Genomic DNA, 22,140 nt, shown 5'->3' on the forward strand with positions numbered 1-22,140 from the left:
AGAAAAGCATCATCAAATTCGTGAAGGGCAGTTATTTTTCGGAAAATTCTGCCTCTATTTAGCTACTTTTTGGCAGTATAGATAAGAAAATTTATACTTTGTTCAGATATATATTTTAGTTTATAATTGTAACAATTTCATTCTTCAAATTTTTTCTTTCTTGTATATAATACATATTTCTAATTCAAGTTTTTAAAGATAATGATAAAGTTCTTTGGTCCAATAATTAAAAATTTATCCAATAACCGACGTCTTCATTCTCAATTTTGTCAGATTTGATATGTTAGTGAGCTGAGTTCATTTCGTACAGATATTGATTCTGCATGATTTGATTCTATACGACTTTTAAAATTTTGTTTATTTAACATAATGGTATTTTATTGACCAAAAAATATAAAATAGTATTCATTAGGAAAGAAAATACTTCTGAACATACAAACTTTCTAGAGAAAATTCGATTAGAAAATAGCTGGCATAAAGTATTCTATATAAAATATTTTTAAGAAATAAATAATTATTTAAAAGATTTATATGTTTAAAATTTTAGGCATTATTAAAAATATGATCAAATTGTGTAGAATTGGTATCTGTATATAGAAACGAATTCAGCCTGTTAGCGAAGTCCATTATGTTTCTTTTCGTATCATTTTACATACTTAACATTGTAAAGATAAATAAAAAATTGAAACTTATGTCCAATATGAATAAAAAATTGTTCATTTATTTAAAAAGCGAGTAAAAAAGTATTGCAAAAAATTGTTCTCCAAAAATTGACTCGATATGTACGTACATGTTCTTTACATGTTAATAACAAATGATATTGGAAGAATCACTCAATTCATTTGGCTAAATACTAAAATTGCTTTTTTCTGTGATCCACTTCATTTTTTATAATAGATTCCAATCGATAACTGCGTGTTTGAACACTGTGTATGATATACTTATTGCATGAAATAGTACACACTAACTTTCCCTTCAATTTTTAAGTTGGATTATTAACAACGATAGCAAGTGATAAAATTTTGCAACATTTCAATTTGCGGTCCATGTGATGTATATATATGAAAATGTTTTTACATGTTACTGTACAACGCATCGTTTATAAATATTTTTTTTTGTCCTAACGACAAATGTATATTCTTCACTTCGTGTATTATTTATATATAATTTCCTTATTTTCGTTTTCTGCGCTACAGTAGGCCAGTGATTATACAGTTTTCATTTGTGAAGAACATGCAAAATACAGAAAAATTCACTTTTCGAACGTTATTAGCCCACAGACATTTTTCATTTGCAATGGGAAGAAATCAATCATCAGTAAAACTTTTATTCAGTTCTTCTTTGTCAAAAAAGCAGAGTTAGGTCGAGTATTTATATTCATATATATCGTATTTCTTACACGTATCATAATATTTGTGTTTTTCTTCGTTCTGGGACACGATTGTGTCGAACAAACCTTCTATATAATATTTATATTAACTTAAACTTATAATATGTATGTACATTTTTCAGGAAACATGCCACATGTTCTTTTTCAACATTCATCTCAGTCTATGTGTGAGTCTCATTATATATTGCATTCTATTTTGTAAGACAGGATAGCCGATCAGCGGTTAGTTTTCTCTTTGTTTCTACATATATAATATTTTCTTTTGTACAAGATGTTTCAAATTATCTGGTTTGTCTCATATAATAGCATTATTAGAAAAGGTTTCCCTTTCAAATTAAATATATTGCAGGTACAGTAATTAGAATATATTGCAGATAAAATAATTAGAAATAAATTGTTATACGTTTTTCGGAAATGTTTGCCAATGAACGGCTGGACATTGAAACTTCTCGTACAAGCGTTATATACTTCATTTATAGGCGCCTACACGAATGCTTTTACAACGTGGAATGTGTACAGTGCACGTCAATCATGTTTTTTTTATTTACTATTAACAAATCTTGTCTTTCATTCAGCGTTATAGCGATTATAACATTGAAAAAAGTCTCTATGATTGAGAACAGCTGCTCGCAATGGACATGATTCGTCGAAGAGTTTACAAAAAGTCTTGGCTATAATTTCTCGAATACTAGAACACTGTTTTTTGTTATTTTATCTTTTTTACACACACACACACACGTATGCGGGTGTATTTTTGTTTGGATAGATAGTGCAATTTTTCTATTTTTTTTTTATCTTACACGTTCTATATAGGGAAATATAACTATACGCACAACGTTAAAATCTCTCTACCGAACGCTCTAACATAACACCGATCAACGCGTCTTTAACATATTAGTTCTTTGCATTTGCTTCTTCAATTATTATCAGTCTTGGTGTGTGTATGATATTTTGTTCTCTTTACATGGTGCGTCGGCAGCTCAATCCCCAATTAAGAATTAGCGAACGATAAGTGTTTTTTTTCTTTAGCATTCATCTATACTAGATATAATACGACGATATTTGTTTACTGCTTCATATGGCTATATAATAACTATTCTTTGTTTCTGTTACACAAGGTTAATACAGTCATTTTCTTTGCTTTACTCTGGAAGAAAATGAGATATACTTTCTTCAAGTTTGAACGAAATGTCATTTTTGTGCTTTGAAAGACGGAAGTATACAACACTAACAAGAAACGTACCTCTTATAATATTTCTACAACTTCAACATTCAAATATTATCTAGTTTTTTTCATTCAACATTTATATGTATGTCTGCACAGTAAACAAATGTCGTTTCACTTTTGCAACTATCGTCGTGGATAAAAAAGAAGATATATAATATATATCTCAGCACGTAAATTTACGTATACGCATTTAAATTCGTAGATATACATTCACTTATACTTAAATGTATATTTATAATATGTATACGTCACGGCTAGTTCGTGACTTTCTTTGCCTTAAAAATATATTATTGTCCTTCGATGAGAACGTAGCACTTGAACTTCACGTCTTCACCAGTCTCATCGTGACTGGTCTTCACTAAAACTTTCATTGTCCTCAAAATTTTCTTTAGCCTTTGTTATTTTCTCTTTTACAAGTTTTTAGATAAAATAAATCTTAAAGTAAAATTTTTTCTAACTTTACATGTTACAGGCTTAAACTATGATATCGGGAGCATCGCCGCATTATATTTATTTATATTCGTAAAGCGTGTCTTGCTGGAAATATTTTTCGCGATAGAACTTATGTGTTTGCGTATATATCACAATTAATCGCACTTTCATTAAAAAAACTCAAATTTCATTAGGCGCTTGATAGATAAGTGAAATTAATTGTGAAAAAATATAACCTTATATACACACTAAGATTCGAAAAACTAGATATACTCAAATCTTTTCCAAGCTTAAAAAACAGTGAAAATAAAAGAATGAAATCTACGATTATATTCCTAACTTAAATTATAAACTATATGCTTATTTACATAGTACGCAAGTACTTACAAAAAATGAAAAATTCATTTAAGAGCGATAAGAAAAATATCAACGAATACTAATATTTCCAGAGCAAGTCCCGCGCGTTTCATCCTCGTAGAAGCAGATCGACGCTGAACTGCTTGACAGACGACCACCATCAGACGTCATTTTCATGACATAATTCGATTTTTCGTCTTGACAAGTGAATCCTTCGTTTGTCGGCGATGAAGTCACGCACGCAGCCACGAATGCCACGATGTCCTGGTCGACCGCCTATGAAGAGTTTACCGTTGGTAAATAATGGGCCTGATTCGATGTTTTGTTTTACTGGCAAAAGGTCATCGATTTGAAGCTCGGTTGAACGACGACGGCGTATTGCACGGATATGGTGCCAAAAGCCGTCGTTGATGCGTTCCTACAAATGGAAAATTTTAATTTAGATTTTAAGGAATATACGAAAATTTTGTAAAATTTAAGTCAACGCTTGTAAAACTGAACATACGTTTTGACTTTATCAGAAGACTCAGTTTTTAATATTTTTACAATAAAACTAATTTATTTTTGGAAGCAAACGTTTTATAAATATAAAATGAATTGTATGAAATAAAGTGTTATCGAAACACAATTTTGAATGTTTTCGGAAAATTAATTTCGAAAGAAAATTCGTGACGGTTTCTTGGATACTACTTTTTCTTCTATGCTGAAATATTTATATAATAAGGCAAGGATTATATTTATATTATAAAAAGTTTTTGATAAAAAGTTGATATCCTCAAGAGAGAAGACAAAATTATATTAGCAACTTTACAAGAATATCGGACGTCTTTCATGCGAGGATAAGAAAAAAAGGAAAGTCTCTTACGTCGCTCCTGACGGTGAAATTTTCCCTTCGGCCAAGATAGGTAAGGACGACGTAGCCATCGCGCAGCGACAGCATCAGATGCTCCAATTTGCCACGGCCGACCCAGGCGATAACGCCTTCCGAATGGGTCGTCCTCAATCTCAATTCGAATTTATTCGACTGCCTCTCTCGCCTTCTGCAGGCAAGAAAAATATCCAGGTTGGCGCGTGAGAAAATTTTTAAGCCTTTCTGACGCGTGCGTTCGCATCGCTCCTCGCTTCGTTTTCTTCCTCGCGTTGAATTACAATTATTATTCACCCGCGTAAGCGCAGCATTAATGCAAATTATCGAAGCAATAACTTTTCCCATTCCCTTTTTTATTGGTTTCGCTTCACTGATGATTACAAAATCAAGTTTGAAGTTTGCATGTTTAATGATACAAATACTTTAATATTTATGAGTGCTGGAGAATATTTCAATTTTATGAGTTTTAAATTATTTTCTGTGTTTCTTTTTTAAATAAATACGATATCTATAATGATCAAACCGAAATAAATGACCAGATTTTCGAATCCTATCACATTACATTATTCATCGTAAAGTTTCGAGATGAAAACTAAAACAAATCCTTAAATTAAAAAAACCATCAGAATATATTCAAATCTTTTGATAGTTAAAATATAAAATTCACCTGATTTATATTCAAATTTAGAAATGAAAAATCCTGCCAATAGGATTGACGAATTGCTTTCTTGATCAAATAGAATTATATTTTTTTTGTGATAATGTTATTGAGTTTATGAACGAAAATATTCAATAAGCAAGACATTTGTTCTCGGAAAGTGTTTTTCCATTTTTAAATCGCAAATAATTTTTTATTATACATTATTTTTTATAATGTATAATAATAAATGTTTTCATTTTTACGAGGACGGTAATTATGCAGAGACGACTGTAGCGTAATTAAACATTGAAAAAAATATAAGGTAAAAAGCACTAAAAGCTTCTTTAATTTATTAAATATTCTGCAAATAAATAAAAACATTTAACAGAATGAATGCCACAGATGCAAAAGTGTATTAGTGTACGAGGAACTGACGACAAGTTTTGCATTATCGACACCAACTGTCTGCACTTCCAAAGATAGCGTGCAATTTGTTTGCGTCTTACTCTGTCAATAATGAAAATGAGTTGAATTTAAAAATCTAGGTTTTCACAACACACTTCGACCAACAGTATTTATTCTTTCAGATCCTTTTCATCATCTCTGACTGAAGCCATAAAATATACTGTAACTAAATATTGTCAGTTGTTAATAGACTGTAATACTCATACATTAGACCCTTTGCTTTCAAATACCACATAAAATAGACTACGCACGCACAATATTACGATTAAGTTTGGGAAAACAACACTTACATTTTACCGAATGCAATCGAAAAAGAAATCTCACAATAAAAAAGGCTTCAATAAAATATAAGTGAAAATCTACGACAGTTTCTATTTGAATATATCACTAATATATCACTAATATAATCTTCGTGAAGCACAACGATTAAGTTCTGAAATACAATATCATTTTCTTGAATCCCATCTAAAATACTAATTGATAAAGTTAAAATATAGTATTTCTAGCAGATTCGATTGGAGTATGGTGAATGGGGTCGGGAAAAATAAGTACCATAGATATCAAACGTGTCGTGGAAACATGAATATACAAAGTCAACTTATCTCCATAATTGACAGAGCAAAACTTAAAGCTCTTCTTTCTGACTGCAGACATTTGGTGTAGGTGATTCGAGCTTGTCGCCAATTTGTAGGTCTGCGGACCTTCATTATCCTACACTATGGTGGGATTTTGCAGCAGCGATGCACGTAAGGGATTCGTGAGATATGCACGCACGCCTAGTAGTCCACTGATTTCATTCCGTTGGAATAATTAAGTCTCGCAAGCTGCGCACGAACGACGAAAGCCACGCACGCACGTTAAGCTAGAACCACATCGCAAGTATTGGCACACAACTCAGTAAATCCGCACGTCAGCTCGTCAAGTTGGCCTCTTTCTAATCTCGCACACTAATGTATTTTACCTCTGCTCAATTACCTCTGTTGATATATGAATTTCTTTACAGAATATTTATTCAATTAAAGAAGTTTTTGGAGCTTTTTATCTACTGTTTTTTTTTAGTGTTCACAGTAATAAAATTAGAAAGCTACATTCGTAATACAAAAGTAATTATACACATGCCAAATTGAAATAAAATGACTAAAAGTATAGAACGCTTGATAGCTAGATACACATGATTTGTTAAGATGATTATACAAAGCGAATCAGCAATAGAAAAACAATGGATAACTCAAGAAACCGCTTTTAAGTCAAACAATTTTTCTAAAATATAAAATGAAAATAAATAAATAAATAAATATGGTCAAAAAGAAATAATTTCAAGTTAGAGTCATTTCAAGATATCCTGTTAAAGGAAGCAATAACATATGAACACTACTACAATAATAATCTATACTAGAACGCAGGTGTTAACAATTAATAGTATAGTAAAGCATTGAATATGCAGTAGCGCAAATAATTTTCTAAATCCAGAATTATTCCAGGAAATGTGTCGTTTTGCAAGTACTGGGGGCTTTTTAACTTACTCACTATAGTTGTAATTCTCATAATCATAGTCCTCAGTGTTGTAGTCAGTGTAGGACTCGTCGTTATCATCTCCGAGGGTGGTGTTAGTAGCATTAGAACTAAAGGCAAAAGTTAGTTTTCTATATCAGCGACTATATTAATTTATTACTATGACATAGTGAGCTAATATAAACTCGCGAATGCTACTCTGGACTGTAGTACAAGCTGGAGATTATTTTTGGCCCTTCGTTACTGAATTATCATTTATGTTTTCATTTGGGAGTATTAGTTAGTTTGTTAAAAAGCAGGAAAATATAGCCAATGAATTTTCAAAATCAATTTACCTCCTTCCGAATCGATGCTTCAATTGCAAGAAGTTTTCGCCGTTAAATCGTACAGCTTGCTCAATGATTTCACCACCTGATGAGTCGTAGCCCATAACTGTCAAATAAGAAATAATGTTTAGCATTCATTATCCCATTTCAATGTCAAGTTTATAATTTTGATAAATTTACAGAATTCGCAATGGATGCCGTCGTAGCCAGCCGCACACTTGCAGAAAAAACTGTTGAGTAGCGGGAAGCAAACACCTCCGTTATTGCAAGGATTTGAGTTACTTGGACAAGGCAGTCCGTTATAGATTTCAGTGTTGTGCTGCGTTTGATTGATAGCGAGGTTCTGATAAGTTTTGTCGTTCACCATTAGTCGTTGGACTGCGCCAGTGAGGCCTGTCATTGCACCGGCTAGTTTATGAATTTCTTTCCAGTGCCTAAATCAATATTTAGATCAGGAACCTATATTAACATTTCTTTTGCCTAAAATAGATTGAACTTACTTAACACCGCCAATATAAAGCGGCAATTCCAAATTCAATTCAGTAAGTGGACTTCCAGAAAATCCCCTCGCAACAGTACCATTATCAAGCCGAAGTAAACCTTCTCTACCTAACCTACTAATCCTTACACTATGCCATGTGTCTAGCATCACGATATCCGGCGAAGTGATATTGGCAATACCACTGCCAAGATTAAAACGAAACTGAAGTTTGCCTTGTACAAGATTCAAGCTTATAAAATCGCCACGGCCGTTATTCAATTGACCGTTATAAAGTAAAAGACCCTCGGTGCTGCGAGTGAGAAACCATAATTCGATTGAGAATGTCTTGGCTACACCTTCGAGACTTGGAAGCTCGATGAAACCGTCGCCTTTCATCTCAGGGATGAGGAATTCCGTCAGTTCTGCATCCACTGAAAAATTGAGTTAAATAGCTACAGTGATGTTGAGAAAGAATAACATTGTAGAATTTGAATATCACGTACATATTTCGCAATGCATTCCAGTACGCCCGGGTGGGCATTTGCAAACGTAACCACCCTCAGGTAGGATATCACAGGTAGCACTGTGGTGACATGGTTCGTTCATGCAAGGATCCAATGAGTCTTCGCAATTCTTGCCGGTGTATTGTGGTGGACAAATACACTGATATTCCAATTCGTTGGCCTCGTAGCCCTATACATTAAAATTAATAGCTTCGTTGTACATACTCATTCAAGTTCATCATAATTTGAAAAAATACCTGATGTTCATAATTCTCATCGTAATCTGGTTCATATTCATAATCACATCCAGGTCCAACGCACATTTTTCTTGGGTCCTTCGCATTATTCGGATGTTCCTTCAAAATATTACATTGGCTGCCTTTGCACTTGACGATATTCAAATCAGTGCTACTGTTCCTTCTTTCTTTAATCTTTTTACGCAGACTCCTTCTCTTGGCTCTTGGCCCAATTAAACAATTTTGGCCCTCGCAGCGTAAATCCTCTTCGAAAATCGGCTGGCAAGTGGCGCCGTTTTGGCACGGCAAGTTCGCGCAGCCGTTTTCACGACATTCTTTTATTCGATAAGTTTCTAGTACATCTCTATTGAAACCAAGATGAATATCTATCGGTGTGCGATTGATGCGTAGTTTCTTGATACAACCGAGAAATCCGTGTGATGTACCGATGTTGTCGAATACTCTGCAAAAAAGCGTATCGAGTTAAAGATGCAAATTTGTATTCTATAATTTGGCTCATTTATTGAACGCACTTGCTGTAATTTGTCGGTATATTCCCAATGAAAGTATCTTGATTCAAGTCAAGGCTCTTGAGCATCCCTTCGCTAGAGCCAGCAACTTCCTCGCCATCGTCGAATATCAGCACACCGTCCTTATGATAACGCTTAGCCGCCACCCTATGGAAGTCTGTCATTGACACGCGCTCTGGCGACGTCAGTACTACCGGACCGTTACCCAAGTTATATCGGAACTGCAGGAATCTGCAAGACGACAAAGTGAACTTTCTCCATAAACGTGAACTGCAATAACAAACTACATATTAAAATAAGTATTTACCCGTCGATAATAGCAAGCGACACATAGTCACCACTGCCGTCATTCTTTTGTTGGTCGTATAATAAAATTCCATTCTCGGCATATGTCTTGAATTCGATTTCGATACTCAATTTGTAGTATCCTTTGAGTCTGTTCATGCGTATATAACTCTTGCCATCGAACGAGGCAATGTCATAGTCACGATGGTTTATCTCCTCGTCACAGTGAAAGCCTGTCCAGTTCTCGCGACAACTGCACGCGTAAGTCGCGCCTGGGAGATCGATACAAGTAGCGGACTGATGACATGGCGATGACTGACACGCACGGAATTCTTCGGTTGGAGTTACTGGTGCGTAGTTTGCTGAAAATTGTGTTTATTGTTGGCCAACTGTTTATTGCTTTGTTGTCTTAAGTTGATAAATATTCATAGATATATTCTAGATATATATTTGTAAATATATATCTTATATATTAATTAATATTCAGTTCTTAATGGAGATATAACACTATATCTAAAGACGTGAAAATAAAATGCAAAACTGAACGGCATTAACTACAATTTCAGAGTAATAATAACTACTTTACAAAAAAATGACAAAAGTTTAGTATATTGGAGGGTTAAAACACATAACTAAAAATTTTAGTTCACAAACTAAAATAAATATCTCACTGTCTGGAACACTGGATAAGTAATCTCACCTAAACTGGAGCAATCCTGTCTATCGCTCGTCTCGGCGAAGCCATCGCTGCAGATGCAATTGCGATTGATGCAAATGCTATTCGGTATACTACAGTCTTTATCCTCGTTGCAGTAGTCACCTAAAAGTGGCGTTACGACTCTTATCGTCGCTGGTGTTGGGCGATAAGCTGCTGCTGCTGAGCCTGCATAAAAAGACAATGAATTAAGATAAGTTATGATTCCAACGTAAAAGACTAAACTGAGTTATTTACCATGTCTAAGGTTCTTTCGGTCGACAGGAATAGTCTCCTCGTGCGCGCGATGCGTGTAGTAGTAGCGTGCATCTGGCTCGGGTACCATTAGGTGCCTCGTTGATTTTGACAAAGGCGATATCGCTGCCGCCGGCTGAGTATAGTGCACTGCCGTGTATCTCTTCACTGGGAAATCCGTGTTTGTCATCGAATCGTCTGTAAAATACGGGCAAAATAGAAAGTTTGAATATTTACGGCTTTTTCTTTTATTAACAGATTATCTGATTGAGATAGACAGATCGTTGTGTATTTCATGGCTCTCGCGCTTTGAGCTTATTTTTTCTTGTTGATTGAGTATAGGAACATATCGTCCGACGAAAAACCAACTCGTTCTACGTGATATTGACATACGTGATTTTACGTCCTCACAATAAAATCTAAGGTAAAATGTAGATGTTCTATCTGACGGGAAATCAATCGTGGAAAGAACAGGTATTAAATAAACATTCTCAAGTCGTAGAAACAAGCCGAAGTAAAAGAAACGCAAAAAGGAGCAACAAAAAGCCAGTAGGGTTCCACGGTAAAGTAAGCGCGAATCGATTTGCTGCCAATGAAAGGACAATCAAGGGAAGGGGAAGCATTCACAGGCAAATGAAATCGTCCCTTCGATTCAAGATAAGAAAGCTGGCTGAATCTTAATCTACTGTGTTCGCGAGACGTCTATTCGATGTTTACGAATACAAATGGCGTGTCTCCCTTTCGCTCAATTTACGCTTTGATTGTTTTTCCCGCGACGATGTTTTTTATTTACAGTTTGGAATTATTCATGAGTTTTCGGACTCGATATTTAACTCCAGAGCCAGACTAAAATAATAATTCGTGGGTGACTGTTAATCAAATGAATAACTTATTTAATTACGTTTGCATTTGTTGTATGTATAATTTATGAATGAAAGAGTTTGCGCGACCCTATATTTGTTTTAAAATATTTTGTTTAATTATGTATGCCACGATGACGAATTGTTCAAAAAAGTTTAATTTTCAACCTCCAAATAATTTTAATGCAATTATGTCAAGAGAAAATCAAGCTTTTAAAATATTTTCGATGGCCGCCATTTTTCATAAGTGTACCAATATTTCAAATATTTTCAAACAGCAAGTAATTACTTTATTGTTTATCAATAAATTAATAGATTTATTGGTCTAACGTTCAATGTTGGTTTAATGATAGTTCGAAAAACCTATAATGGATTTTTCGAAGTGACTTCGTCAAATTAATTTAATTATTCAATAATTGTTTCTGCATCGTATTTATTTTATATTTATGCTTTCATTTGAAAATTGGAATTGATTTTTTTATATTAGCCTACAATTCAGTATTGGAATTTCTGCCGATTGAAAATTTTACAAATAAAGTATTTTAAGATATTCCTATAAGAAAAACCTCTTCGTATTCGTAACGTTGTAAGGCATACTGACTCACGAAGACGCTCACAATAAATTTCTCGAAAGGCGACTGGTAATAGAATCTTGCCTGTATACCACGACACATGTCTAGCTCTGCCTTTTCTTTGCGCAAACATCCAAAGTGCCTTGAAGAGAGAACTAGTCTCTTGCTAGTAATCCAATCCTCCTGCTCTCAACTTTTCTCTCGCGGACGAAACTTTTAAAAAGATTGACTCGCGAAGAGCGACTCGTAAATAAGTTATTCGTTCTGCCGTTTAATTCGGTTGCGCTCGCTTCTTTTTGGCGCTAAGGATCGATTGCTTTTTTCCGTGCGACGCAATTCAATTAAATTTGACCGATAGTAGCCTACGAGGTTGATGTGTACTCTGATTTTAAATTAAATTGGATATAACTCGGGCGAATTGAAGTGCTATTGCGAGGATCTTTTTCTCGTTGCTTTGGAAATAAACAGGAAAGTAGGCTGATTAAATTATTGATTAATGTTTTTTTCACGTATACTTACCAAATTTTCGTACAAATAAAAATTAAATAAAAATCAATTTGTGAAATGATATAAGTTTTGGATTTGTTAGGATAAAATATTAGTCACTGTAAGCAAGATTAGTATAATCCGTACAAATGGTAAGTACTTTATTTCTTTACACAATATACATCTCAAATGCTCGTTCAGTTGTCAAGCTAAAAGCGCTAGATAGAAGGAGTTTCACAAGCGTCAACAGTACTAGGTATCCAACTCATTAATATTATTACGAGGCAAGTCAAATTCTGGTTATTCACAGTGGATGATTGTAAGTGGCAGGCACGATAATGAAAAAAAAATTTGCAGGCACTTTCGATTGTCAATATTACTGTACCGGCAAAAAATGCGAATTCTTATAACAAATATGAATCCACTGACATTACCAACAATCGACTACACTCGAAAAGGTATATTAAACCATATAAGCCCAAAGCTATAACGAAGCCAACACTACCACATCTCTCTGTCTCTCTATCTATCTGAGTAGATCTCTCAAACGGTATTAGGTCTGCGAGGATGTGAACCAATCCTTCGATTTTCAGCCAATGACTGACCTCGGCATTGGCCAAACGCCTGCGGTACGACGTCGGTTTGATAACGGCAGGCGTAGAGTTTTAATTCGCATTCGTTGTCATAAGTCTGACCGTCGCTACCGCACACCGACACGGCCGGTGCGTCTTCTGGGCAACTTGCTGGGCAAACACAGTGTGGACCGCCTGCACCACCTACTGACTCACTACATTGACCACCCGAGTAACATTCCAGTTCAGTGCAGCTCGATGCGTGAGGGAGTAGTGCGTCAACTGTGAACATCAGAAACGGAAACAACAGATTTTTTTGTGATTAGTTTAGCTGTAGAAATGGTGATTATCCCATTTTTTTCGAGTAAAACTTGTCTTGGAACATCTTTCGTAAAAGAGAAACTGCATATAGGTGTGGAAAGAGAGTCGTATAAATGTAAATGTGATCTCTTAAAGCATATATATGTATGTACCTGGCTGGCATCCCTTAGGAGTGAGTATCTTATTATGATCGGTGCAGATCGTGCATTTTTTCCCAGCGATCTCGGGTTTGCAGACACACAAGCCCGTCATCTGTTCGCAGTCCTCGCGCACTGAGCCGAATAGCGAGCAGCCGCACGCTAAAAACATATGCAATTTTTCTTTCTCTCTCGATCTCTCTCTTAATATCGTATCTGATGCATTTTTAATACAACTGAATGTAATGTATTACGTATGCATCCTTGATGCCCTTTGTCGACTTTGGATAAGCCCCAGTAGCCAGGCTTACAACGATCGCATTTTAATCCGCCGACACCTGGGCGACACTCGCATTGGCCATCTTTGGGGTCGCAGGTATCCGACAGGCTACCGAGACGATTGCAATTACATTGATTTGGACAACCAGCCCCATCGGGACCTTGAGCAGCAGTTTTACCATCGGGACAACAACCGTGCCAGGTTTCCTCGCATTTTAAGGCATGTTGGGCTACAAAAAAAATTGTAATGCTGACGGAAACATATCGAAGCGTCAATAGGCTTCGAATAAAAATGTATTCACCTTTCCTGCAGCACCTGGCGAATCTGGTAGTCTGATGGCAGTACGAGTGACTAGGGCAATCTCGACGCTCGGGACCCTTGCCACAGTCATACTCGTTACCCTCAGCATCGAGAAGCGGTTGCTCGCCGTTACAAGGTTTCACCTCTAGACCTGCAGTTTCAAACAAAAAACCTCGTATACGCAAAGTGTATGCTTAAACGTTGATGTAAATGTGCATGTAAAGGTCTATTAGCCTGATTAATTACTCATTCGGGGGAGTGGGAGAGATGAAACGAGAAAAGCACACATAGCCGAGGTCATTTTACGGTCGGCAGACTTGACACAAACGCCATACGGTAAACATACGCCGTGCCGACTCCACCGCCGTCGCCGCCGCGAGCCTCGTTACATACCAGAAGCTTTTTTTTCGTTTTTTCGTATGTATACCCTTGCTCCACCCCTTCTTTGATAATTTGTGCAAGCTACATTTAACTGTTTTAACAAGATTAAACGTGCGACAATCTAATGGAGTTTTCGCGAGCTTGTCGTAAAAGAATCTACGTATGAATGCCTTTTTTGTTTAAGCAAGAGCGAACCTTGGCATAGGTCTAACGGTCTGAGTCTCAGTTCCTGTTGTCTTTGGCAAGACTGCATGAGCATGTGACACATGCTTGGATAAGTCTGCATGTCGCTTCCACATACAACGTGCTTGTTTTCTGGTGCCATTGACGCGCAATCGAACTTGCAGCTACATCGAGGAAACTTGTCGGGACCCAATTCGCAAGTAGCATTGAAGTCGCAATGGATATCACGGCAGGCTTCAAATTCCGGCGCTGCTGTGCTCACGTCCGATGTGGTTGATTGTCGGGTTATGGATGGTGTTGATATCGTTGCTAGTTTGTTAGTTGTCAGCGAGGAATTTTAGTGCTTGGTTAGTTGGATGCGAGAAGCATTTTTGCAAAATCAATGGAAAAGAAAATACTAACTGAGAGCAGCCACGGGAAAACCATCGTAGCATTCGCCATATAGAATGAGCTGTAATTGTGGTAAGTTAGGATCACGCGTGCAAGCTTCTTTTTGGAGTTCGCACTCGGAGGCATAAGTCTTGGTGTCGCTGCCGCAGACAGGCTCGTTCGTTGGCTTAGGACACGTTTCGGGACATATGCAAACTCCAGCCTCGCAGCGAGCTCCATTCTCGCATTTTATGCTTGTGCACATTTCTGGAATAATCCGATAATTGCTTCAATTTCACAGTTAAACGGTTTTGAAGTTTATTATATGGCCGATCGATATTGATTCGCACTACTTCGTTGGCTGTACACGAATTTGGAGTTTGAGAACTATTCGAACTTGGCGAAAGTTAGCAAATACGACTTCATCACAACGGTGCATCGCGAACTTGTCAATCAGATCAGGCAAGTTTGCTTTATCCAGCAAACGAGATTATCTAATCTAATCTAATAAGAAGAATAAGCTATGTAAATATGATGCTTACCGCAGTCTCCTTTATAACTGACCACGATGAGAATCTGACTGGTACACGATGTCTTCTTCAGTTCGCATTCATTTTTGTAGGTTATTCCATCGGATCCACAAACTATACTCGAACCTGTGGACTCCTGCGTTAAGAGGGAAGACCATTATCCAAATTAATTTTACACGTGAGTCAAATTTAATCTCTCGCTGGGATTTGGTTTACCGTCAACGCCAAAACTTTAAATGAATATTAATTATCTAAGAATACATTTGTAGCTCCTGTAAGTTTATAAATAAAACTATTAAGGATCACGCTACGCCACTTATTTGACACGTGCCTCAGGGCAATGCCACGTTTAATATACTTGTTGCGCATTCGTACGATGGAAAAAAAATAATTCTTGTGTGTATGTTTGATGCAAAAAGCCAAACTTAATTAGTCATCGGATGTTTGCACGTCGATTATTTGCACAGATGATCGAATTAGTACGCCAAGGGTGTTGTCGGTTTGTCGGGGAGGGACTTCATATATACGAAGTGTGAATGATTTGTTACGTGCACGGTGTGTTGATTGGCAATCGATTTTTTGTTGTTGAATGATTGCATTTGTTGAAGGAAATACTATTGAATTTTACAAAATAAAAGAATTCAACTAACGAATAATTGTTATTTACAGTAAATTCGTCAACTTTTCCACATATAATCAGTATAATTCAATCTCATAAGTCATTCGAAGTGCAAACACGAAATGTGGAAGTTTCAAGCTCCCTGATGGAATCAAATTTGCACTTTGGAATTGACGACATACGAGCGGGAACAAAAGCAATGCGACATTTCAATTCAATTAAACCAATCTAAAAATTCAAAACTTGTCCTAGCAACATCATATAAACCTCGAAAACAGAAGGGCAAACACACACGGAGAACTATTCTCCGTGCACGTATATAGAAAGATGCTTGCGACTGAAGTAAAGTAGCTCTGTATATGCATATGTGTGTATATGGGAGAGGGAGAGGGATGACTGTTATTCCAACAGCCTCGAAATCTAATTGGAATTTGAGGCTATATGCGTGCAGCTCCTGCACATTGTTCTATTAAATTAATCTTAATGAAGTTATTAATTGGTCGAAGAGGCGAGGGAGGTTGGCTGTTTTATGAGCGCACGCGGGTGTCTGTTTTCGTTTTGAATTTTGCACGGCGCGAGAACGCTAAGTCCGCTGTTCTCGTTAAGAGGTTTAATTAAGGCAAGGGGAATTGCCCTGGTTGCCATACCATTTATATATACAAGATCAGGTTGGTATTTTAACCTACAAGTTTGCTTTTGCAATAGTTGATGCGACCTGTTGTTTTATTGCGCGAGACGCTTCAATTATATTAGTCAAATGGGCAAAGATCTGTTTACGATGGATTTATTTTCTGGTCGTTGGTTGAATTACAATATGAAACTGTTGCTTGGAAATGGCAGAAATTAGGTTTGTGAGTGGTTGAATACATTAATAAATGCAAGGGTTTTGTCGAGTTTTAGTATTCAGTAATGTAGAAATTACTTTTATCATTTATCGGCCGATAAAAAGTTTTGCAAATACAGTGAAACGAGCGAATGTAACTCGCAGTTTGAAATCCAAGCGCTGCCTCAACGAAATGAAGTATTAAATTTAATTGTGACCCATAAAATGTCTATTAATTTTTTTTCTTCTCTCTTTTCCCTATTTTTTTTTTTTTAATATTCCTAGTGCGAGTGCGAGTTCGAGAGGACAATAAAGCAAAACTTAATTAGCAATAAAGAAGCGTAATATTTCTAGAAAAAGCAATTTGCCGCTCGAGGCAAAAGACACTATTTGTACTTCGGGGACTTGGCAAATGATATCCTCTCGTTATTTTTTCAATTTCTTCTTTTTTTGACAAACATCGATTATCAAACCTTACGTATTTTTTGTTCATGAAAGAGAAAAAGAAAGAGAGCTACTTTGTGTTTACTTTCAATTATAGCTCTTCTGTCTCTCTCTTTCTCTATCTTTCTCTTTCTGGCAGAAAAAAGTTCTTGGTAGATTATTTAAAGAAGTAATTTTTATGCCCTTAGAAGCTTCTCTCTTCCATGCTCGCATGCGTGGTTATTTTTGAATTTAGACTCGAGTTAAGTAATACTGTTTATCTTGGGCAATTTTCTTTTTTTTTGCGCTAAGCGCTATGTTCATAGCATGATGGCTTTTTTCTGAACGGATGAAAAAATTTTTACTCATGGTTAACGAAAGTACTATTAACCTTTAACGAAAGTAATATTTACTCGTGGTTAATTCGGCGAAGGGATAGACTTAATTGAATTTAATTACAGTGTTTTGAAAGTAATACACTGAATCAATTTTTTAATTACGAATACTTAAGTTCACAAGTCAATGTCTATTTTAACAAATTAAAATTATAATTTTCTCTTGGTTTTGTGGCGAAATTAGTAATTCGACGATGTAAGAAATTTCGTAATACCATGAAATCTTCCAATTCTTCTGTCAAAGACAAAAAGTGCCTTTCGAGTAAAAATTTATCCATCGGAAAGCCAATAGAAAATAAAAAGAACTCGAGACAGCACAAGTTTATAAAAATTCATAGCATCGCGTCGACTAATTCATTAAGACAAGAGAGCATTGTTGAGGTTGAAAAAAAGGCTATGTCAATAATAACCATCAGTTTCAGTCAATTTGTCGCGCGAGAGTTCATAGTCTTGAGAACCTAGTGTTTGTAACGTTCGATTATTTTTCTGTTCTACCGTGTACATCGGATATACTCAACGTATTTTAATTATTCAATGGCTTCATTGAATTTCATGAATTTCCTAGTAGTCTGTTGTTTGCATACCACAGGTAAAAGAACTTTATTCATTTCGCTTGGATAATCTTCAATTGTTCAATCTCACCTCGTTTTCGGATATCGTGCCTTATCTATTCTCTATTTTTTTTTTGCAAATAAGGGATTACGTATATTTTTTTTACAGAAGCTACGAATATTTTGTGACGTGAAAAACTCATCGTTAATAATTTACTCAGATGTTATGTTGACTAATAACCGATAAACCATAGCACATGGCTGTGTCTCCTTTTTTCCCTCAAGAGCTTAATAGCCACATTACTTACCGCCTCTTCGCAATTGCTTGGGCAAATGCACTTGGCTTCGCCACTTGGCTCGCTCTCGCATATACCGTAGTGCTCGCACTTCTTGTTCTCGCAACCATCTGCAAACAAACACACACAGAGCAAATATTATCAGTCAAGTATATCACTCAAATTGTTTTTATGATACGTAATTTTATAAATTTTTTGAATGAACGGCAGACATTAGTGAGGATAAATCTTATGGTTATTTGAAAAAGTAGACAAGAAATGAAAAACTAGATTCTTTGAGTAATGAAATCGAAAAGTGTTATCAATGACAAACACACAGTTCTAGAATGTTTAAAAATATTCATTTCAGTGCCTAAGACAATATCTATAGTTCAATTTGCAAAATCCATTATACGTAGTAACTATAAATTATGAACCTATCCAGCCTGCAGTTATATAAATTTTGATCTAAAACCTAATACGGTATACGCAAAGACAGTTAAATCAAGAACATCGAAAAGCCACTTCAATAAAACAAAAAAATTTCTTGCATCGTTGAAAATGGTTTCGTGCCTACGCGAGCGCATAGCGAGGTTGATATAAAAAATTTTAACCTGAATCCGTCATCGGCAAGTCCTGCTATTCATCGATATTCAAATTGTGACAATTTACTCCGCGAGACGTACACGCCAGATAAAAATAAAATATATTAATTGCAATGCTTGACTGTTGGTATATTTGTCAAATTAACTTTTTCGTGGATTACTCTAGAATTAACAATTAATGTTAGGTGATACGCTAATCGGGAATTGTAACTTGTAAGTTAAGAATGTGAATATGCGATATTCACGATAAGTAAGCTTTGATCTCAGTTTGTCTATAGTTGAGTTATTCTTTGGCACTGTGACATGTAAGTTGCTTAGAATTTTAGAATTTTATCTTTAAAAATATGTTATAGCTATAAATAAAATTAACAGTGTTTTTACTCTTTTCTGTTTATTTCTTGAAATTTGGAAAATAGCGTTATTAATTTTAATGTAGAAGTTTGTTAATAAACAGTTTTATCATAATTTTAATTTAGACCGATATCATAAGTGTGTATGTGTTCTAATAATACTAATTTTATTTAAATTTATAAGGAAAGGCTTGGATTTATTATTATGGTATAAAGTTAATAATAAAATTGTGATGTGTTTAGTATACTCTTTTTATATTTATATTCAGAATATTTGAACAAAATTATCAAAAGATCATATTCACTATGTTAAAATAACCGATGAAATAAATCTTTGCTAAAAATGCAAAGTTTTTTTACAGTCGGAAAAGGATGCTTCCACAATCGCCATTATTGCCAACTTTTCTAACGACAAGAAAAAAACCCTGCACGACAGCAAAAAATACTCTCGACACAAGTGAAATATGCCCCGTGCGTAACAAAGACGGCATATACGGATGATATATGCGCAAAGCTTAGAAGGATCATCGAGACGCGGGCGTCGTTATACGTACGCGAGCTTGTTTTACGTATCTGTGCGTACGTGTGCGTGTGCTCGGGAAAATGTAGCCGCACAAGAACCAGAAAGTCGTTAGACGGATCTTCCTATACTTAAGAACCTCGTCACGTCGGCGTGCGCGCATTCTAGCGGTATCACGCGAAAGAGAAAGAGAGAGAGAGAGAGAGAGAGAGAGAGAGATTTTGCGCTTGGGATTATGCTTGTGCAATTTCATGCAACCGTGGATACGTCAAATTCGTATACTGCTTTCTTTTTTTTGCTCTCCTTGGGATTTACTCTAGTTTACTTTGTTACGCGGGTTGAGTCTGACTGAAGAGTAAAGAGATTTTAGAGTGACTTCGAGTGGAATTTGAAACTAACTACGATAAATATTTTTGTAACAATCAAACTTTCAGTCGATAACAATGTCCAAACAAATGCATGCCGCATGATCTGCATGTACCACAAGTTACGTCACTCGAGCTAACGCTGGAAGCAGACACACATGTGTCGACAGTCTAATTTTCAAGGCAAATCCACGCATTACTACGATGCAAATTGGTCGCCGCACACATCACGCGCTCGCGTCACTGGAAATAGTTGCGGCTCTGTTTCGCGGTTGGTCACTTCTGCGCGCGCACCTGGTGGCTTCAGATTTGCATGTACGCGGCCAAAAAGATTGACCAGATGCTCCGCACAGTCGCTGCAGCCCCTTCGGATGACTTGTACATTTGTCTTCGCGTTAATCTTGTTTTCAGTTAGAGATATAGGTATTTCAGTATGAAGATACTCGTAGCATTGCAGAGTTCATCTGCTAGTTACCTTCATCAGTTTATTCAATTGATCTTGTTATGCGATTACTTTAGGATTCATAATATAAACCTTGCCGGAGCATTTATTATATTAGTTATTTACGGAAAAAATTTAATATTCAATATTGGATTTTTTAATTGAGGTTCATGTTTCGCTCTAAAGGAATCTTATATCATAACTGAACGCTTCAGTTTTTTAGTAACACATTTTTTGCAGATTCACTTTGTCGAATACCATTAAAACACTCCGCTGCTACAGTTCGTTAGTTTTAAAAATACAAGTTTGCAAAATCTCACAGAAGGAAGCTCGGTTGTTCGTTTTATTTTCTGTTGAACTCACCGAAAACTCAGTCGTATATTTTTGATTTAAACGTTCAAAATTACGCTTGATTTATTTATGAGGTTATTAAGTATTTATTTCTCTTTCTCTTTCAGCAATCGAATTTAATTTCCAATAGAGACGTCTGGCAATTAAAAATAAGTTGAAAATCAATGGAAACAATAGAATGATTTGTTTGGTAAAAAAAAGAACAAAAAAAAAAGGAAAAGAAAAAAACTAATTTGGAGCCAATAAAACCATTGAAAAATTGAGCGGCTTTGCAAAAGTACCTCGCGAGTGAGCATTTTCAAAATTGCATGGTTACTATAGCAGCACGAAGTGCGTTTAAATTTTGTAATCCACATCTCTCTTTGAGCATGCAAACTTCATTCGAGTGAGTTTGAAATATTTAAAAGCTCTCAGCCAACACTCTCTTTTCGATATACTAATCGTAAGCTCTAGGATATTCAGACGAGTCATGAAAATTTTCCGAGAGTAAAAATCCTCTTTTGCTCGCCCTCATCAAATTATATCGTACAAAGACAGAAGAGTTTTCATTTATTCAATCTCTCGTGAAATTTTTTCAAGCAAAATGCAATTTTCAGCCATAACTGCTTCTCCCTTTGTCAAAGTTATAACCAACTCAAACAGGGATGGCCTTCTATCTTTTTTATTCGCGCACTAAACTTGGAGCGAAAAAAAGAAGTTTATTTTTCCATGGGAAATAATTTTTACCCTCACTGAATGCATACGTCAAAAAAGTTCTGCATATTCTCACTTATACAAGGGCAAACTTTCTTGAAGTGCACTTTTCTGATAGAGGCACTCTTTAGGCTATGCATCTTTACAAGAATAGGGTCAAAGAAACTTAGCTCACGGTGAAAAGTCGAATGTCGTAAGTCAAACTACGGTAACATGTGCATAATTTTTCTATGCGGATCATCGCTAAAAAAATTTGCCTCATTTTTCATCAAATGCGTCTAAGAGTCAAAATATATCCTCAATCCATAGTCGTACGTATCATTCGCAAAATTAGGAAGATATACTTACTGCATTGCTGTGGATAAAGCACTTGTATGTCGCGTTTGTGCTGGCAAGCCTCGTAGCGCAGTTTACATTCGTTGCCATAGGTAATGCCGTCATTGCCACAGACTGGCTGGAATTCGGCGGGACAACTAGGGCATTCGCATACCGCTTGGCCGTCGATCTCACGGCATTCGGCACCCCACTGGCAGCT

At 35.9% G+C, this 22,140-nt stretch overlaps 1 protein-coding gene across 2 annotated transcripts in view; it reads right to left on the minus strand.

Moving 5' to 3' along the window:
* Positions 1-820: 820 nt before the first annotated feature.
* LOC131665551 (agrin-like) overlaps positions 821-22,140 on the minus strand; it is a 213,429-nt gene continuing 192,109 nt past the window's right edge. The window contains exons 9-29 of one of the 2 annotated variants that reach the window (XM_058937487.1): positions 21,954-22,140; positions 18,313-18,410; positions 15,206-15,329; positions 14,697-14,930; positions 14,307-14,603; positions 13,732-13,881; positions 13,405-13,659; positions 13,166-13,312; positions 12,726-12,974; positions 10,206-10,400; positions 9,954-10,136; positions 9,276-9,615; positions 8,972-9,199; positions 8,460-8,901; positions 8,203-8,392; positions 7,719-8,130; positions 7,399-7,652; positions 7,228-7,324; positions 6,904-7,002; positions 4,273-4,447; positions 821-3,825 (exon numbers count right to left, since the gene is read on the minus strand). In XM_058937487.1, the coding sequence (XP_058793470.1) occupies positions 3,568-3,825; positions 4,273-4,447; positions 6,904-7,002; positions 7,228-7,324; positions 7,399-7,652; positions 7,719-8,130; positions 8,203-8,392; positions 8,460-8,901; positions 8,972-9,199; positions 9,276-9,615; positions 9,954-10,136; positions 10,206-10,400; positions 12,726-12,974; positions 13,166-13,312; positions 13,405-13,659; positions 13,732-13,881; positions 14,307-14,603; positions 14,697-14,930; positions 15,206-15,329; positions 18,313-18,410; positions 21,954-22,140 (4,614 nt within the window). In that variant the 3' untranslated portion in view covers positions 821-3,567. Of the gene's footprint in view, positions 3,826-4,272; positions 4,448-6,903; positions 7,003-7,227; positions 7,325-7,398; positions 7,653-7,718; positions 8,131-8,202; positions 8,393-8,459; positions 8,902-8,971; positions 9,200-9,275; positions 9,616-9,953; positions 10,137-10,205; positions 10,401-12,725; positions 12,975-13,165; positions 13,313-13,404; positions 13,660-13,731; positions 13,882-14,306; positions 14,604-14,696; positions 14,931-15,205; positions 15,330-18,312; positions 18,411-21,953 lie in introns of those variants that run through there. The other variant, XM_058937488.1, reaches the window with a different exon arrangement.

The sequence above is a fragment of the Phymastichus coffea genome, unplaced genomic scaffold (assembly GCF_024137745.1).
Source record: "Phymastichus coffea isolate CEN01 unplaced genomic scaffold, Cenicafe_Pcof_1.1 PCOF00052, whole genome shotgun sequence".
NCBI lineage: Eukaryota > Metazoa > Arthropoda > Insecta > Hymenoptera > Eulophidae > Phymastichus > Phymastichus coffea.